Source organism: Xylona heveae, assembly GCF_001619985.1.
Source record: "Xylona heveae TC161 unplaced genomic scaffold L228scaffold_4, whole genome shotgun sequence".
In the NCBI taxonomy this organism is placed as follows: Eukaryota; Fungi; Ascomycota; class Xylonomycetes; order Xylonales; family Xylonaceae; genus Xylona; species Xylona heveae.
Window position 1 is genome coordinate 2012646 of NW_017264196.1, and position 16108 is coordinate 2028753.

Here is a 16108-nt window from a genome sequence, read left to right on the forward strand (position 1 = left end):
CATAAGAGATTCCGTTATGAGGGGTAAAGGTCAATCAAATTTGCCGTTTTTTGAATTTTTTTATTGTTCTGTGCCGTCGTTTTCTTCCTCAACTTCGACTCATGGTGTGAAAGTTCTGATTTTCCGATAGAGGGTTTCATATATTTAGCAACGTCGCATACAGCTTTCTTTGAGATGGACCAGGTTAAGTCCGACCGTACGGGAGCTGAGTTCCAATTCTACGCCATTGATGTTCAAATGGCATGTTCAATGTGGCATGTTCAATGATAATATAAAGCGCAAGTTGCAACCACTTGGGATAGAACCATCGTCCTATAATGGTTCGGAATGTTGATACTTCATATTCAAAACCCAAGGCGCGCTGCCGCGGTACCACTTCCATTCTGCCGCCCGCGGCATTGGGAGAGCCAGAGATCAGGCGCCTGAAATGCATTGGGATAAATAGACCAGTTGCAGAGATAATGCTGCAGGAGTATCAGCAGAAAGTCGGCCTTGATGAGATATTCCAGAGATCATCCAGCGACAAGCGTTCCGGTAGGAGTTGCTTTTAACTGATCGTAGAACGACTTATTCTCCAATAAATACAATGTTTGAAAACGTGTTCTAAATGTGTATTTCCTTTCACCCGGTGACCTTGAATTTTATTCTTGCCGACATGCAAAGAGGAAAGAATCGAAAGATTATACAGCTTATATAGCTGAGCGAATATTTTTCATCCTCTGAGACTGAAGTCTGAGAGACACTGCAAAATTGCAAACTTTTTAGGAAGCCAGGGACATGTCGCAGCCCAGCTCCAGCTACTCTTGCAGCTTGCTCTTGATTGATAGCCATTGTCATAATTGGTAGACCGTTGGTAACAAAGTATTAAGGTTTGAGAAAGTCCATCCACAAGATGGACAAACCTTCGACGGTATCTATGTATGTCGGCCTTGGCTGGGAAGGTATCAGAACCAAGGTACGAGGATATTGAATTGGGTGGAAATTTTGTTTGATGTTTGAATGTATTAAAAATTTTGTTCGAAAAAGACAAAGATTAGATTGCAAGGTAGGGAATGGTTGTTTGTAAACGATTGTTCAGAGAATGTTAAAATTGTAACGAGTTAAAATGGAGAAGGGAGAAGGGAAAGAACTGAAGCGGAAATGGGCGGATACTTATAGACAGGTTCGCGGAGGGTAACGCTGCTGTCTGCTCTGCCAAGAACTTGACATTAACGCTGAATTCCGTCACTGAGGAGACCAATTCAGAGAATAACGCGTACCAATAGGAAGAGTGACGAGCCCAGTTTGTTTGGTGGTGGCAAAATCAAGATTCACACAAAAGCGTCACAAAACCACGCCATTGAAGTAGGAACATCTTCTGTTTCGGTTAGGTTATGAGTCACTATTGCAATTGAATTTAGAAAGTAATAGAGTAAAACGTATGTATAAACTTCACAGTGTAGTCAGTGTATGACCATGCAGGGTGGATAGAGTCGTGTGCAGATTTGTGCAGCCAGCGTCATTGGAATCCACAAGATACATTGTGTAGTGTATTGGAAGACAAATAACAAGCCAGTATATTGATACCTAGTTGCTGTACAACACCTTCAAAAAGACTCTTGGAGCCGTGGCCTTGCGAGGTCTGGTACCAGGAACCCTAAAGCCTGGTTTTCGTTCAATTCGTGCCCCATACATGGCTCTTGTTGCGCTGACCATCATTGAATAACCTTGACATGTCGATTCACAGTGGCGTTTACCAAGCTGTCAGGGTAGAGCCTTACTCTTAAGGCCTTGAGGGGTTGAATCACGGATTTTTCCGAGCGAAAAGCTCAATGATGCCCACCAGTGGCAGAATGACCCAACAAAGAGCTTTATCTGGTCGATATCCCAAGAAATATCCAGAAAAATCAAGACTTAGAGACATCTAGGACTGCTCTTGCGACACCCCGCCCAGCCACATCCAGCTCCACCTCTTGCGCGGAGCCTCCCATCTTGGCCAACACGTTCTTGAACTCCTCCACACCACCGCCAACACCGAAGTACATTCTCTTTGCCGCAACATAAGCTCTCGGCCGTTGCGATTGTGAGAGAATGTCAAGAAGAACTTTAGTGAAAGGGACAAGGCTCTCGGGAGAATAGATAGTCTCGCTTGCCAGAACCAAAACTCGACCAAGATTGCCTTCCGGTGATACTAGATTGAGGAACTCGTTGCCCCAGCTGCCAGAGATAGTCCGTATTGATATGTCCTTTTCCTTGAGATCATCGAAAAAAGCTGTGATCATTTCAGGCGATATGTCAAGCTCGTCCTCTGGCTTAGACGCATCAAGACGTTCTGTGACAACTGCCCATGACAAAAGCAGGTTCGGAATTGTCACTAATCGTAGCACTTCCGCATTGTAATCTGCAAGTGTAAAACGCGTGTTGGCACGGCTTTTGCTTAATGCCATCTGGAAAAGTGCAAGCGAAGGTAAAGCAGTGCCGCAGCCCAACTAAAGTAGACTTAGTATTTGATAAAAACAGAGTGGAAAGTTCAAATCAAAATGATTGCACTGTCGAAGCAATCACGGGTTGGGTTGTATGGTAGGGTTAACATACCTCAATGCAATGCAGTTCCTCAGTTCCGACCCCACCTTCCTCTCCTTCGTACTCGTCTCGAAGAATTTTTGCTAGGTCTTCGGAGCACTCCCAACTTTTATAGCCGCCTTCGTACACGTTCTTTTTGATATCATCATTACCAAGTCCGGTCAAATCGGCCCCTTGGCCGTGGGAATCCTCAGCAATAAGTTGGACACGGACATCAAAAAGCTCCCTTCGAGGAAGTTTAATGGTGCGACCGGCAGCTGTCCGAAGCTCTAATACGCTGTATAATATTCTATCAGGCAATGATTGGTACTTTTGATAGCCGTTAGTCAGGGAAACAAGAGAAGTAAAAGATCATTAGGCTTTGGGGTAACGCTGTATGCACTGAAATAAGAAGAAAAAAATAGGCAGGCAGAATGAGAAAAAAGATTGTTCATGACTCGAATGTATCACAGAAAACAGAAGGGTATTAGATAGAGTTGCTCAATCCAGCATGCACGATACAGGCGTTCATATTTGGATTGGAATAAAAGGGCTGAACGCGCCGAGACAAGCCACCCTCACCACTTCCACGAACTGTGGAAAGAGAAATAAGAAATTAAAGCAAAAACAAGTACAACAATGAATAATTGTTTAAAGCCGCAATCCATGCTCCAAGTAGAAGGGAAATTGGATTCAACATCAAATAGAATTTAAGACTGTAAGGCGATCACAAGAAACGCTTTTGCAGTGGCGTTAGTACTTACCAGCTCTTCAAGATTCAGCAAATTTGGCTCTAAAGGAACGGCCATTGCTGCATTCCCAAGTGCATTTTCTTGCCTATTTCCATTTGCGTTCTCTGTCGGAAACACCTGGGCAATTTCAGGGCTAACAACCTGCTCGATTTCGTTGTCGAGCTCCTGCTCAATATCATCTCCGGCGAATGAGAAACTAAAAGCCATAGTGATCTTCGAGATTTAATTGAACACAAGCGCAGCTCATTGTCAAAATCTTTTGGAAAGTTGCTGGCGTGTTCAGACTTTTGAGGCCTAGAATTCTTTTGACGGGCGCACTGATTGGCCGAAAAACGCGATTGAGATGCGATGGTGAGGAAGCGAGCGAGTAGCGCAACTCGGAGCTATAATGAAACAGGCTGAACGACGCAACAATCGCGCAACCACATTCAATCTCACAGAAACAATATTATGATGAAGTCTCGGTGTTGAATTGAGGTTGGGATTTGGATTTGATTCGAAAGGATTGAACTTGATCAAAACCAGTTATAATGCATTACTAGTTCTTTCTGATGCAAACTACTGTATAACTATAGACGATTCTCTTCCAGTGTAACCGTATAAGAAAAAGCCCCTCTAATCTCTAGATAACGCCGTAAAATATGGTATAATTATTTCCAACTTGTAAATCTTCATCGTTTAAGCGTGACCGTTGACGCCGTTGACCTTGGCGCCGCTGACAGCCTTCTCCAGCGCTTGGAGAGCATCAGCCGTGAGGTCTTCGGCATCTTCGATACCGCAGCTGAGACGGACAAGGTCGTCAAAGACACCAGCAGCCTCACGCTGTTCCTTGGGAATACCAGCGTGAGTCATGCTGCTAGGGACTTCGCACAAACTCTCGACACCACCCAAACTCTCGGCCAAGGTGAAGATCTTGGTGTGTTGGCAGAATCGCTCGGCGGCCTCTTTTCCACCCTTGATACGGAAGCTCAGCATACCGCCGCCCATACCCTTGCGGTGCTGCTTGATGGCGATGGCGCGTTGCCGGTGGGAGTTTAGACCGGGATAGTTGACGGCAATGACGTTGGGCGAAGCCTCAAGTGCCTGAGCGACGGAAGTGGCATTGGTGGTGGCCTCGCGGGCACGGAGATGGAGAGTCTTGAGACCACGGTGGGCAAGCCAAGAGTCAAAGGCTGAAGGAACGGCTCCAATCGCGTTCTGGAGGAAGGTCAAGCGCTCCTTGAGCGCATCGGAATTGAAAGCAGCAACACCCATAAGGACGTCCTGAAACTGGTTAGTCACACTGTCGATACATGATGTACTGAAGTGATAAAGGGAACTTACAGAGTGGCCATTGATGTACTTGGTCACTGAGTGCACAACGATATCGGCACCATGGTCCAGAGGGTTCTGGACGTAGGGGCTCAGGAAAGTGTTGTCAACAACAACGAGAATGCCATGCTTGTGGGCCGCAGTCGCAATAGCTCGAATGTCCACCAAGCTCAGAGTCGGGTTGCTCGGGCTCTCAATCCAGATCAGCTTTGTCTCTGGGCGGATGAGCTCTTCAATGTCGAGCTCGATGCTGGGCGTAAACGTCACATGGACGCCGTGGGCGGCAGCAACCTTGGTGAAGTATCGGTGGGTACCGCCGTAAACATCGGAGACGGAAACGACGTGGGAGCCGGCAGCCAGGGACTGCAGGACGATGGCGGTGGTGGCGGAGCCCGAAGAGAAAGCAAGCGCATAGCGGGCGTGCTCAAGCGCAGCAACAGCGTTCTCAAAGTTGTCTCTGATACGCAGATCCCGTCAGTAACACCGTGACACAAGAAGGGTATGATCCTTCAATAACGCTCACCTGTTTGGATTGGAGCTTCTAGTATACTCATAAGCGCCCACCGGCTGTCCAACAGCCGTCTGTGCGAAGGTCGTTGAGAGAGAGATCTGGGATATGATTAGAGAGACTGGCCACACCCACAGATATTAGATCTTCAAGGGTAAAGAAGTAAAACATACAGCTTCAATCACAGCTCCAGTGTGGGGGTCATGCGGGGCACCAGCATGAACGGCAAGGGTACCGAATCGATGAACGGGCGAAGGGGCCCGGGGAGGGGTCTGAACAGGATGCTCGTGCTGGGTCATGTTGGACAAATGGACGCTCGTCGCGACAATTTACGTTGATTAATTGAAGTGTATAAATATCGACCCTGCAAAGCACGGGACCGTAACGTTCTGATTTTGTGGAGGATTTGCTGGCTAATGTACGGATTCGCTTCAGCGGGACGATCCCTGGGGAAGCTTTGGATGGAATGACGGGAGCACGCAATCGATGGCTTTTCTGGCCTAATTGACGTTTGTGTAGGAAAAGAGTTTAAAGATCATGCCAGGAATCTATTGAAATTTTTTCTCCTTCTTTCTCTTTCATCCTTTTGTACCAAATAATCATGCTACGATCAGACGGTTGACATTGGTCATCAGCTAGCCATGTTTTTGCGGGAATGTTCCATTTACATTACTTGATATTTCCGAGATTTTTCACCTTGTTGGCTGACAAATGGACCAAATGTCCGCGAGTAGCCGCACAGAGGGGCGAAACGTCAAATGTCAGCCAATTATCCGAAACCTGACAGAGTTTTGCAATTTTTTCACCTGTTTGAGAATAATGATTCTTTTATACTTTGCTCGAGAGCTTCATCAAATATTCCTCCAACCGATTAACACACTATTATATCGATATATACCAATTCTTTTGCTAACTCGATATTGCAAGGGCAGGAAGATGTATCATCACGTGACTAGACTGTTCAGGCAGATGTCAACTGTAAGGGATACTGAAACGGATGGTCCCTCTATATAGGAATATGCTGTTTCATGTTACAATTCCAGTCGCAAAAAGGCTACGAGACAATTAGGATTAAATCAGACAGCGCCGATGCTTGGTCGCTTCTAACACGACAAGTGAATCCAACTCGCTTTGCGCAAGTTTGACCTCACCAGCAGGGTTGATTCCTGCTCGGGCCATCCGTCCCCGGGGCTCATCCCCATTGTGGAAAGCAGTGCACATCAGCTTAATATTAATGCAGTACAAATGTCTTGTGCCTTGCTGCAGCTGCGCTTGTTCGTGGATACTTCAATTCTTCAGCGACTGCAAAACAAAAGCATGTCTCGAATCTTCAGATTGCCATGACGATTGAGCCCCAGTGTCCCCAGCATTAGAATATTCGTAGATCCCTTGAATGTTGTTGTAATGATTTCTTCGCGCAGTCAAGCAACGTGGTGTGATCATAGCACATCTCGATTTGGGTCTCGGTCACTTTCTCTTTCGCCATTTGATGAAGCGAAATAGGGCGTGCTCGAATCCATCTCGTTTGCTCTCGGACCACATTGAAGGCTGACCTGCCCCCACCCACGGTAACCTTAACTGTGTCATTGAGCGAAATGACCGTGTGGAACTCACAAATCAGCTAAGACGGTGCCCCTGAAAGCACTCGGCGCTTCTTATTCGACGTTCCCTGGTTCTCTCCTCAATTAGCACAGTCCAGGCAAGTCCGGAGGGAGGCTAAGGAAGGATTCAGATTGACATTTAACCCAAGCGGGAGTCGGGGAGAAGGGTTTCCGACCCAGAAGGCTCACTAGTTCTTTGAGACCGAGCAGCAAATAATTCGCGCCACAAACTGGAGGGCTCTTCTCGTATAGAAAGCAATTGAGAATGGGAAAGCTCCACTCACGCCCATGCCGAACGTCCCGCCCACATCGCCAGCTTCCCCAAAGCGCCACTTTCACCACTCAGCTACTGCGGTCACGGCTAGAAGGTGGAAAGAGCAAGTAAAAGGGTGGCAAAAAAAAGTTGAAGAAAGGATGAACTCGATCTAACGCAGCCCGCGCGGGCATATTCCTGGGAACAGCCGCCAGGATCTGACACCCCCCCGAAAGTTGAAAGACATCACTGGTCCGTAACAAACAAACGAACCAACGGCTAGAAGCCATTTCCAGTCAGCTCCAGGTTTTCACACCAAATATAGGCCCCCCTAAGATGGAAACTAACCGTAATGGCACTCTCTCTGCGCTTTTGCCTCATACCGCGTTAGAGTATTTTGGGCCGAGAAAGGGTCCAAATCTCTTGGGCCCCAGGGGTAAGTTTGAGTGGAGATGCCGAGGGAATGAACGACTCACGAGAGTTGGGACTCCCCTTCTTTAACCCTCGTGTCCTCCACCTCTTCCCCCCTACTCTCTCGTTCCTTCCTCTTTCTCTCAATTCTTCTTTCGTCTCCTCTGTCGTCATCTGCATTCTTCGCTGAAAGGCGTTCAGATCTTCTTTCCTCTTCTGTATACACGCCTTCGGCAGTCTTTCGTTCAACGTCATCACAAACTCTTTTCGTGTCTGTCGCTTCTAGAAAAAGGACCATTCTTCCATTTGAACGCGTCTCTTCTCTTTATCTAAAGAAACTCTGAACACTTTGTGACAAAAAATCAATTTAATCCAACAACCTACCAAAATGCGTTTCTCCGTCGCTGTCATCCTTTCTGCCCTCGCGGCCGCTGTTGCTGCGCAGAGCAATGACAACCCGTTCAAGTACCCTACCGGTGGCTGGGGCTTCAAAGCTGGCTCTTCTACTGAGATTGACTGGGACCCCACTACTTCTGGCACTGTTACTATCCTCCTCCGTGAAGGCGCCAATTCTAACCTGAGCCCTGGCACTGCTATTGCTAGTATGTTTTTCAACCACTCTCTTGTTCCCTCTATCCTACGACCAGACGGCGTTCGCCGTGGCTCGTTGTTTTATAGCAAAGGCGGATAAACACAAGACTAACGCTCCTCCTTTCTTACTATAGAGAGCATTCCCAATAATGGCAAGTTCACCTGGGCCGTCCCCGCGGATACTGTCCGTGGCGCCAACTACGCTCTCGAGATCGTCGACGACCAGGACTCGAGCAAGACCAACTACTCTCCTCAATTTGTCATTGATTCCACTGTCATCGCTTCTTCTTCTTCTTCCTCGAGCGCGTCTGCTTCGTCCACTTCGGCTTCCGCTAGCTCTTCATCGGCGTCCGCCGCTTCTTCTTCTTCGTCTGCCTCTTCTTCGGCCTCCTCGTCGTCTGCTAGCTCATCAAGCACTTCGTCTGCTTCTTCGTCCAAGTCCTCCCACGCTAGCTCTACCTTGAGCAGCGCCACCAAGTCCAGCGCCACCGCTGCTCAGACTTCTTCTCACACTGCCGCTCCTACCAACGGTGCTATTGCTCGCCAGGCTTCTATTGCCGCCCCCGTGGCTGCTGTCCTGCTCGCTGCCGTTGCTTTGTAATTGAGCAGTCCTTGAGAGGAGGAAAGCCGGGTATTGGGCATTATCAGCATTGAAAGACGTGTCAAATTCTTGGTCGGGATTCGGGAAATGGGGAGTCCGTGAAGAAATTTCGAAAACCTGCTGAAGCCATTCCGGTGTTTTCATTTTCTTTGCGCGGTATTATACTGTACGGGTACGACTCAAGCGTCTTCTTTTTTTTGTTCTTTTAGGTGGAAAAACCACGACATGCTTGGTTCCTATCCAAGTCTATGTTCTTTTTTTTTGGGAGAACGAAGGCCTTCCCGGGTTCCTTCTCCTTGTTTATACACTTTATTATTCTTTTTTGTCTTTTTATTACGCAGCGTAATGCATTGTAATGGATATCAGTAACTTTTCTCTACCCAAAAAGATGACTGCATTGCATTGTGATGGGTTGTACAGTACTGCTAAAAAGCTCTGGAATATGCGCCTTGCAATACAGCCAATACCCTGTACCGTCTTGTAGACATGGAAATACACGTGTACATGGGCCTGATATGTCACGGGCATTGAAGATATTATAATTTACAATATGCTATGATACAATATAGTATAGCGCTTCCCTATGACGAAAGTACAGCCCTAAGGGTAACCTGATATTTGACATGATAGAAGCGGAGCAATGAGCAAGACAGTAGACTGTAGAGTGTAGGATAAAACGGTATATAACCTTTTCCCATCTTCGTCAATGTCCTGCGACCTTTTAGTCCTGCGGCTTTTAAGTACTCTTTAGTAATGCACTATGCTGTATGGAAGTTCTGAAACACTAAAACGTGAAATATCTGATCTCCCTTGCCCCTTGCCAAAAGGATGCTACCGCGAAAAGACTTCCCCCTTACAAACGCCAAACTGGTAGGCTCCGACAAGAAAGCTGTCATGGAAACCGCAGCACAAAAGGGGCATAGGCAGATGCCTATCCAGCTTCCGCCTCGTGACGCCCACGGTGTGCGTTGACACCCATGCTGTGCGGTATCTCGGGGTTGTTAAGAAAAAAAGTGTGAGAAAAAAAGATATAGGGCATGATGCGTTTTCCGGGGAGGAAGTGACATTGGATGGGTTAGGAATCATGGATTGTGACCTGGAGCAACAGAAGGGCCGGGACCAGGACCGGGATCAGGACCAGGACCAGGACCAGGATTAGGACTAGGACCGGGCAAAGGTACAGGAATGGTAAGGAAGCCGCGCTCGCCGAGAAATTTGATTGCTTGGACGACGTGCATATCTTCTTCTTCTTGTTGGCGGTCGAGGAGCTGTAGATTAAGGGGAAGATGGAAAGTCAGTATAGAACCTTGACATTGCAGAGAATTCAAGGAAGAGGAAGAGGGAAATGACGAGAAAATGAAAAGAGGGACAAAAGAGCAGAACAAAAGAACATCAAGCGAAGGGGGCGTAAGAAACAGGGTAGAAGAGATCTCAAAGAGAGGCCAAGAAAGGGAAAGGGAAAAGGAAAGGGGGAGGAGGGGGGGAAAAACCAAGGGAAAAAGAGGGGGAGAGGTTCCGAAACGTACCCGTTGATGCAGCGTCTTCCTGCCGCCCGACTTTTCCTGCAATTGCGCTTGTCTCCGCGCGGCTTTATCCGCAGCTACCTGGGCGGCGCCGGGGGCATGTTCATGCTTAAACGCGCATTTGTTCCCGCGTTTACATCCGCCTGAGCGGGAGAAATACTTGCATACTTGTTCGCGCTTTTCGCGTTTGGGCGGGGGTACGCGTTCGGGACCACCAGTGCGACGGGTAGATGTTTCCTCTGGTGCGGAGGCATCAGAGTCGGAAGCAGCATCTTCATCCTCGTCTGATGAAGATCCGCTGGAGGAAGTCTCGTCTTCGTCTGGCGAAGGTTCCGTGGAAGAGGAGGAGATGGAGAGGTCGCTGATATCTGAAGATGCGTCGGAGACGTTGCCGTCGTCATTGTCGACATTGTGACTGGTTTCGGCGGGCTTAGATTGACTTTCTAGCCGTGGCTCGGAGATATGGGGAGATTCGGGTATCGGGATCGGTTCTGGGGCAGGTGGTTGAAGGGGTGTATTTCCGTCGGTAGTGCCAGAGGTGGGGATGGTAGCAGCACTGTCGGGTATGGTCCAGCCGGCAGACGGATCTGCAGGGTTGCCAATGAGTTTGGCTTCCAGATTATCGAGAAGAGGATTCGCCTCCGAGTCCTGTTCGTCTTTTCTGAGCTTCTTTCTTCGTCGTTTTTCAGCCTTGACTCGCGCCTTTGCAGCGGCTTGCTCTGGTGGTATCTCCTTTTCTTTACGCTGCTTGTTGCGCGCTTGTAGTGCTTCTTTGCGCTTTTGTTTGGCTTCTTCGAGAATTCGCTGCTGCTGGGATTTCTTCTCCTCGACGCGCTTCTGGGTGGGGTATCGTTTTCGTCGTTCCTCGATCCATGCTGCTAGGTCGGTGGGATTGTTGAGAGTAGAAGTTTGGCCGCGGTAGGTGAATTGGAGTCTGCGTAATAAGCTGTGGTTAGTTCCTTTACATCATTCATAGCTGGAAGGGAAAGGGTGTATTACTTCTCGGCTGGCACAGCAGCCCCGGAAAATGCAGCCTCTTCATCAACGTCTTCTTCGCTCTCCTCGTGCTCTTCTCCTCGCGGAGTCAAGCCAAGTAAATTAAATTTCCGCCTCTTGTGGCTCTGCTTGTTATCTGAAGCTTCCGGCGCCGGCGGTTTAAGCGGCAGAGGGGCGCCAAAACTGGGCACAGCTGGTGGTGCTTTTGGCTTTGGCACTGCGCTTCCATGAGAACGTTTCCCACCTCTGGGAGCGTGGTCGTTGCCGGGGGTTCGAAAAGCATTGTACGGAGCGTTGGCCGGGTAGTTTTGGTCGTAGCCCATATGCATAGGCGTATAAGCCGGGACAGACTGCGTAGCTGCTGGCCATGATGGCGGTGTGTATATATTTGTATTGTTGTGTAATGGCTGAGAGCTTGCACCGTAGGGTAGAGGCACGTTGCTGTATCCGGGGACCCCATTTTGCGCACTGACGGTCTGCGACGCATACTGCTGAGGAAAATTTGTCGGAGGATATGGACCGGTTGGAGTCGCTTGTGGGGATGTAGCAGGCGGAAAACCAGTATGCGGATAGCGTGTATGTGGATATGTCGGAGGTTGTGCGTTCAATGTAGACGGAGCTGCATATCCAGAAGATCTCTGTGCGGTGAACGCACCACCACGACCTCCATAGCTTGTGCCTCTTGAGAACCCATGCCCATCGCCTCTACCCCGACCTCGATTGCCTCTTGCGCCTTGTCCACCACGGTTCCCAAAATTATTTCGCCGCTGGGTGTTATTGTTTTGGTCTGGGCCGGCAGCTTTCGGAGGTGGGGGCGGAGGAGGAGGAAAAGTAAAATTGTTGGAGCTCATGTCCTTAGCATGGCTAGAGGAAGACGACAATATATTTGAGCTGATCTGCGTAGCGGTTCAAGTGCTTCGCCAGGAATTCATATAAAGTGAAGGCAATAACGCTGTGTACTTTAGCAATGTTTGCGACTTGGAAATCTTAGAGCGAATCTGATTCTGGGGTGCATCTTCGGCTGAACATTTCTCCGACCCCGGATCATCTTTTTCTACCGGGGTGCTCCCAAGGCCAATACATGATTGAGACTGAAACTATATCTAAAAGAGAGAAATCCAAAAATTTGCGGCCTTATTCGGGACTTTTCATTTGCCCAATGTCTCTATGAGATGAAAAGCGACGATTCATGACGAGAAGATTCTGTTACGCTGACTCGATGAACTCCGCCTGAGCTTGCCCTAACCTCCGACTCTCCCGCCATCTCACAAAATGTTTATTCTTGTATGTCCAGTGGAATTGTTTGACTTCTTGTTGATTACAGACTGCTAATGTGCTATAGACTACAATATCTGACTTGGTGAAGATTTCGCCGGCAGACTTCTCCAAGCCCAGCATCCAGGCAATAGAAGACAATATCAATGCCAAATATGCCAACAAGGTAAGTCAAGTTTCCAACCGTTTAGCTATCTGCATGTTCGAAATGATTCTTACGCAGACACATATAGGTCATCCAAAAAGTTGGTCTATGTATATCTTTGTACGACATTCTGTCAGCGTCTGAAGGAAATATCGGGCACATGACCGGCATCGTCAACGTCAATGGTTAGTCTAGCAGGCTTCAGAATTCTTAAACTCTTATGTTTTTCAAGTTTTCCTTGATGTTCTCGTCTTTTGTCTTCCAATGTATATCCCTATTGTGTACACATTTGTTTATTCGTCTATCATGCTGCTTCGAGCTTTTGCCTTGTCCAGAAAGCTAACTCATCCAGTCGAATTCCGCATGATTGTATTCCGGCCATTCAAAGGCGAAATCCTAAACGGGAAGATTAGCAGCTCATCACCGGCTGGCATTAGGAGTAGGTCACCCATGTTTGGCTCTTCCCGGTCGTTTCCAGCTGTCTTATTTGTACTGAGGTCTTCATGGCCAACGGCAACTGGCAGCTCCTGAGCCCTTTTCTCCATTCAGAAGTCATGCGTCCATAAGACCCTCCTGCTAACCAGACGCAGTACGACTAGATTTCTTCGACGACATTTTCGTCCCGCCACATCTCTTATTCGACGGATCAGTATTGTATGTCCTGTCCTAAGTTTCCCCTATATTCTTCAAGAAACCCCTCCACTTGAAGCGATTACCTTCTTTACCGACAAGCCTCCTGGTTGTGCATCTTCCTCCATACGGCTGCATATAGCTAACCACGCCTTACTTTGGCCAAACAACAGTGACCACCGGGAAGCGGTATTCATCTGGCGCACCGAAGACGGCGCCGAGCTCTTCTTCGACAAGAATGAGACCGTGCGATTCCGAGTGGAGGCCGAGTTCTGGAACGATCAATCTCCCGTGGGGCCGGGATCATTAGAAGCTCAGGCTAACGGGGGTGAGAATGGTCACGGGTCAAGGAAAAGCCCGTATGTGATTGAGGTATGTCGATGAAATCATCTTTACTTCCTGGTTTTTAATGAATTTTCTTGTTCCCCGATCCTTATTTTGTATGGGTCGGGGATTTAATGAAAGTAAGATTATTATCGGATGTTAGACCGGAGATTGATTGTTGTCTAGGCATCAATGTCCCAAGGTGGTTTGGGGCCGACGTTATGGTGGTAAATACGACAAAAAGAACAAGGATATTTTTGCATCATTTCAAAAGGACATAGAGGATAACTATGATTATACTACGGAGTTACTGTTCACGAATCAATTTTTTTTACCGGGTCATCATTTGAACGTGGCTTGCTTTCATTTCAAACTCAAACTTGCATCACTCAAGAGATCATCAACTCTACTGATAAAATTAAAACTTTTCATTAGACTTGTCCGGGTACTGCTCTCAGGCGTACACGCGGCGCCTGCATCCTATGCGATATCCATTAGGCTATAAAATGCACAGCAGCAGCTGCTGCTGCTGGAAGGGCCCCTTCATCCACTAGTCATAAAGCATGGCTAATCTGAAAAATCGCTGCAATGAATTGATAATTCTTCGTCAAGGAATTTTCGTATTCTCGGGTGCGCCCACTAAAGTAAACGCGCAATCGTGGCTCGTATTCAACCGTCAGTCTCTAGGGAATTAAAAAAAAGCATACAGAGAAAGAAACTAATAGGGCTGAGCTGTATGCACGTGGTTTGGGGTCCATGAGCATTGTCAGCTGCAGCAAAGAAGAGAATTGCAAACTGGGGATCCAACTTCAGTCAACACACCAAAGACCATTCTAGTTGAGGTAAGTCAGAGCGGCGACAGCACAAGCCACCAGAGCCAAGGGGCTGGCGTAGCCAACAACGGTCGCACCATTGGTCTGGTTCGGCTTCGAGGAGCTCGACGTCTGAGTACCGCTTGAGCCAGTACCCGAGCTAGCAGCACCAGACGAGGAGCTGGTCTCGGTTGTGGTGGTGGATGCAGTCGAGGTCTTGCTCGTGGTGAGAGTGGCGCTCGAGAGGGTCGTGTTTCTCGGAATAGAGGACACGCCGGTGCCGCTCGGGTTCGCAATGCCAGAGGTGGCATTCTGAACCGCAGAGCCATACGAGGCAAGAATCGAATGAACAATGGAGTAGACGGACGAGGTTGACGCGGCAGGAGCGGTGGTGCTCAGAGAAGCGGCCGACGTGACGGATGCAACCAACGAGGTGGCAGATTCGACCTCGGAGCTCAGCGAAGCGGCAACGGAGCTGAGACCAGCAGACGTCGAGCCGGGCTTTGCAGTGGTAGGGTCAGAGGAAGCAGTTGTGGTGGTAGAGGCCGCCGCAGCCTTAGGCGCACCACCAGCAAGACTGAACTCGCCCGAGTAATTGTCCTCTGAGCCCTGCTTGATCTCCAAGGCATAGTCATCACCGTTGATCAAGGTGGTCGATGGGGTCCAAACGAAAACGCCACCAGACGCACCATCTACAATGTCGCGTTAGCAAGTTTGGTTCTTCCCAGTCGCGCCAGCGAGAGTCCACAGAAGCGTGTCTGAAGCTTACCAGTAATAGTCTCAACGGTGTCAAGATTAGAAGGATCGCCCTTCCTCAAGATGATAGTCACGGGCTATTTGCATCAATCAGCGGTTGTGGTCGTCGACCTTGATGCCTAAGATATTGCTTACCTGGCTCAGATCGCCGCCATCCCACGCGAGGGTAGTGGGGGTACCGGCCACAACCAAAGACGGGTTGAAGGTAAACTTGAGGTTACTCTGAGCGAGAGCCACGCCGACGAGGACGGTAGAGACCGCGAGGAGAGACTTGAGGTAATGCATTTTCAGAAGAAGGATGCTTGAGAATGTATGCTAGAACGTGTGCCGAAGTTGATAACTCTAGGTCAAGACTGTCAGACGAGTGGAGAAAACGTGGAGAGAGGAATGCGAGATATTAAAGATGGCAGCCAAGGGAGAAAATGGGGGTGGCGGGAAGTGGAGGACCAGATCTTACACTGTAGTTCAAAAAGGATGCCGAGTAGAATACAGTATTAAGTTGAGGGGGCTGTAACGCTGCAAGGACTGGTAACACAAAAATGCGATGATGGAAGAAGATGAAGAAAAAGAGAAGAATGGGAAATGAAGGGGATGGGAAGGGGAGTTATGTAGGCATTCGGAGGCGACGAGAATCAACACGCTAGCGAAATCTCAAAACATATGAGTCGGCAGGTGCACACCTCACACAAGCAACAAAACAATGAGATGGCAGCGGTTTAGGAAGCCGCCATTGGAACCATGGGAAAGAGCGGACGCTTTGGCAGGAGCCGCACCTCCGTCATTCCTTCCCCAGCCTTGGACAAACCCATGATTTCTACGAGGGAGTGTAGAATACAGCACAAGATTTTCATCAAGATGATGTTGATAATGATAATGACGATGAACAAATGGTCTTTGCGCGCGCAATGGAATCATCAGGTTGATAGGGCACGCACGATGGACAGGGGACGTTTGGAGCCAAAGCAAGTCTAGTGCCAGCTGGCTAGTCGCGACGGCCAAAAGCTAAATCTTGGTAGCGTTCGGGTGCCTACCGAGCTTCATCGCACCTCTATCCTGTACGGATTGTTATGCTTTTCTC

General features: G+C 48.5%; 6 protein-coding genes across 6 annotated transcripts; 2 read left to right on the forward strand and 4 right to left on the reverse strand.

Moving 5' to 3' along the window:
* Positions 1-1631: 1631 nt before the first annotated feature.
* Positions 1632-3748, reverse strand: L228DRAFT_124118 (hypothetical protein). Its single transcript, XM_018329032.1, has 3 exons — positions 3306-3748; positions 2575-2871; positions 1632-2468 (listed from the first exon to the last, which is right to left on the reverse strand). The coding sequence occupies exons 1-3, from the start codon at positions 3498-3500 to the stop codon at positions 1887-1889; spliced, it is 1074 nt and encodes a 357-aa protein (XP_018189344.1). The 5' UTR covers positions 3501-3748; the 3' UTR covers positions 1632-1886.
* Positions 3749-3971: 223 nt separating this feature from the next.
* L228DRAFT_210141 (cystathionine gamma-lyase-like protein) lies at positions 3972-5411 on the reverse strand (the record flags this gene model as incomplete). The annotated part of the gene is made up of 4 exons (XM_018329841.1): positions 3972-4556; positions 4617-5061; positions 5128-5213; positions 5286-5411. The coding sequence occupies 4 exons, from the start codon at positions 5409-5411 to the stop codon at positions 3972-3974; spliced, it is 1242 nt and encodes a 413-aa protein (XP_018189345.1).
* A 2354-nt stretch (positions 5412-7765) lies between these two features.
* L228DRAFT_238310 (hypothetical protein) lies at positions 7766-8569 on the forward strand (the record flags this gene model as incomplete). Its single annotated transcript, XM_018331034.1, has 2 exons — positions 7766-7979; positions 8103-8569. 2 exons carry the CDS (start codon positions 7766-7768, stop codon positions 8567-8569), a joined length of 681 nt encoding a protein of 226 aa, XP_018189346.1.
* Positions 8570-9267: 698 nt separating this feature from the next.
* On the reverse strand, positions 9268-12051 carry L228DRAFT_246636 (hypothetical protein). The gene is made up of 3 exons (XM_018332462.1): positions 11092-12051; positions 10096-11026; positions 9268-9837 (listed from the first exon to the last, which is right to left on the reverse strand). The coding sequence occupies exons 1-3, from the start codon at positions 11937-11939 to the stop codon at positions 9652-9654; spliced, it is 1965 nt and encodes a 654-aa protein (XP_018189347.1). The 5' UTR covers positions 11940-12051; the 3' UTR covers positions 9268-9651.
* A 142-nt stretch (positions 12052-12193) lies between these two features.
* L228DRAFT_260557 (putative DNA-directed RNA polymerase III subunit 22.9 kDa) lies at positions 12194-13803 on the forward strand. Its single transcript, XM_018334270.1, has 7 exons — positions 12194-12372; positions 12431-12529; positions 12597-12693; positions 12861-12947; positions 13099-13162; positions 13312-13510; positions 13649-13803. The coding sequence occupies exons 1-7, from the start codon at positions 12361-12363 to the stop codon at positions 13691-13693; spliced, it is 603 nt and encodes a 200-aa protein (XP_018189348.1). The 5' UTR covers positions 12194-12360; the 3' UTR covers positions 13694-13803.
* Positions 13804-13898: 95 nt separating this feature from the next.
* On the reverse strand, positions 13899-15812 carry L228DRAFT_246639 (hypothetical protein). Its single transcript, XM_018332463.1, has 4 exons — positions 15488-15812; positions 15166-15372; positions 15044-15107; positions 13899-14966 (listed from the first exon to the last, which is right to left on the reverse strand). The coding sequence occupies exons 2-4, from the start codon at positions 15313-15315 to the stop codon at positions 14296-14298; spliced, it is 885 nt and encodes a 294-aa protein (XP_018189349.1). The 5' UTR covers positions 15316-15372; positions 15488-15812; the 3' UTR covers positions 13899-14295.
* Between the last annotated feature and the right edge of the window lie 296 nt (positions 15813-16108).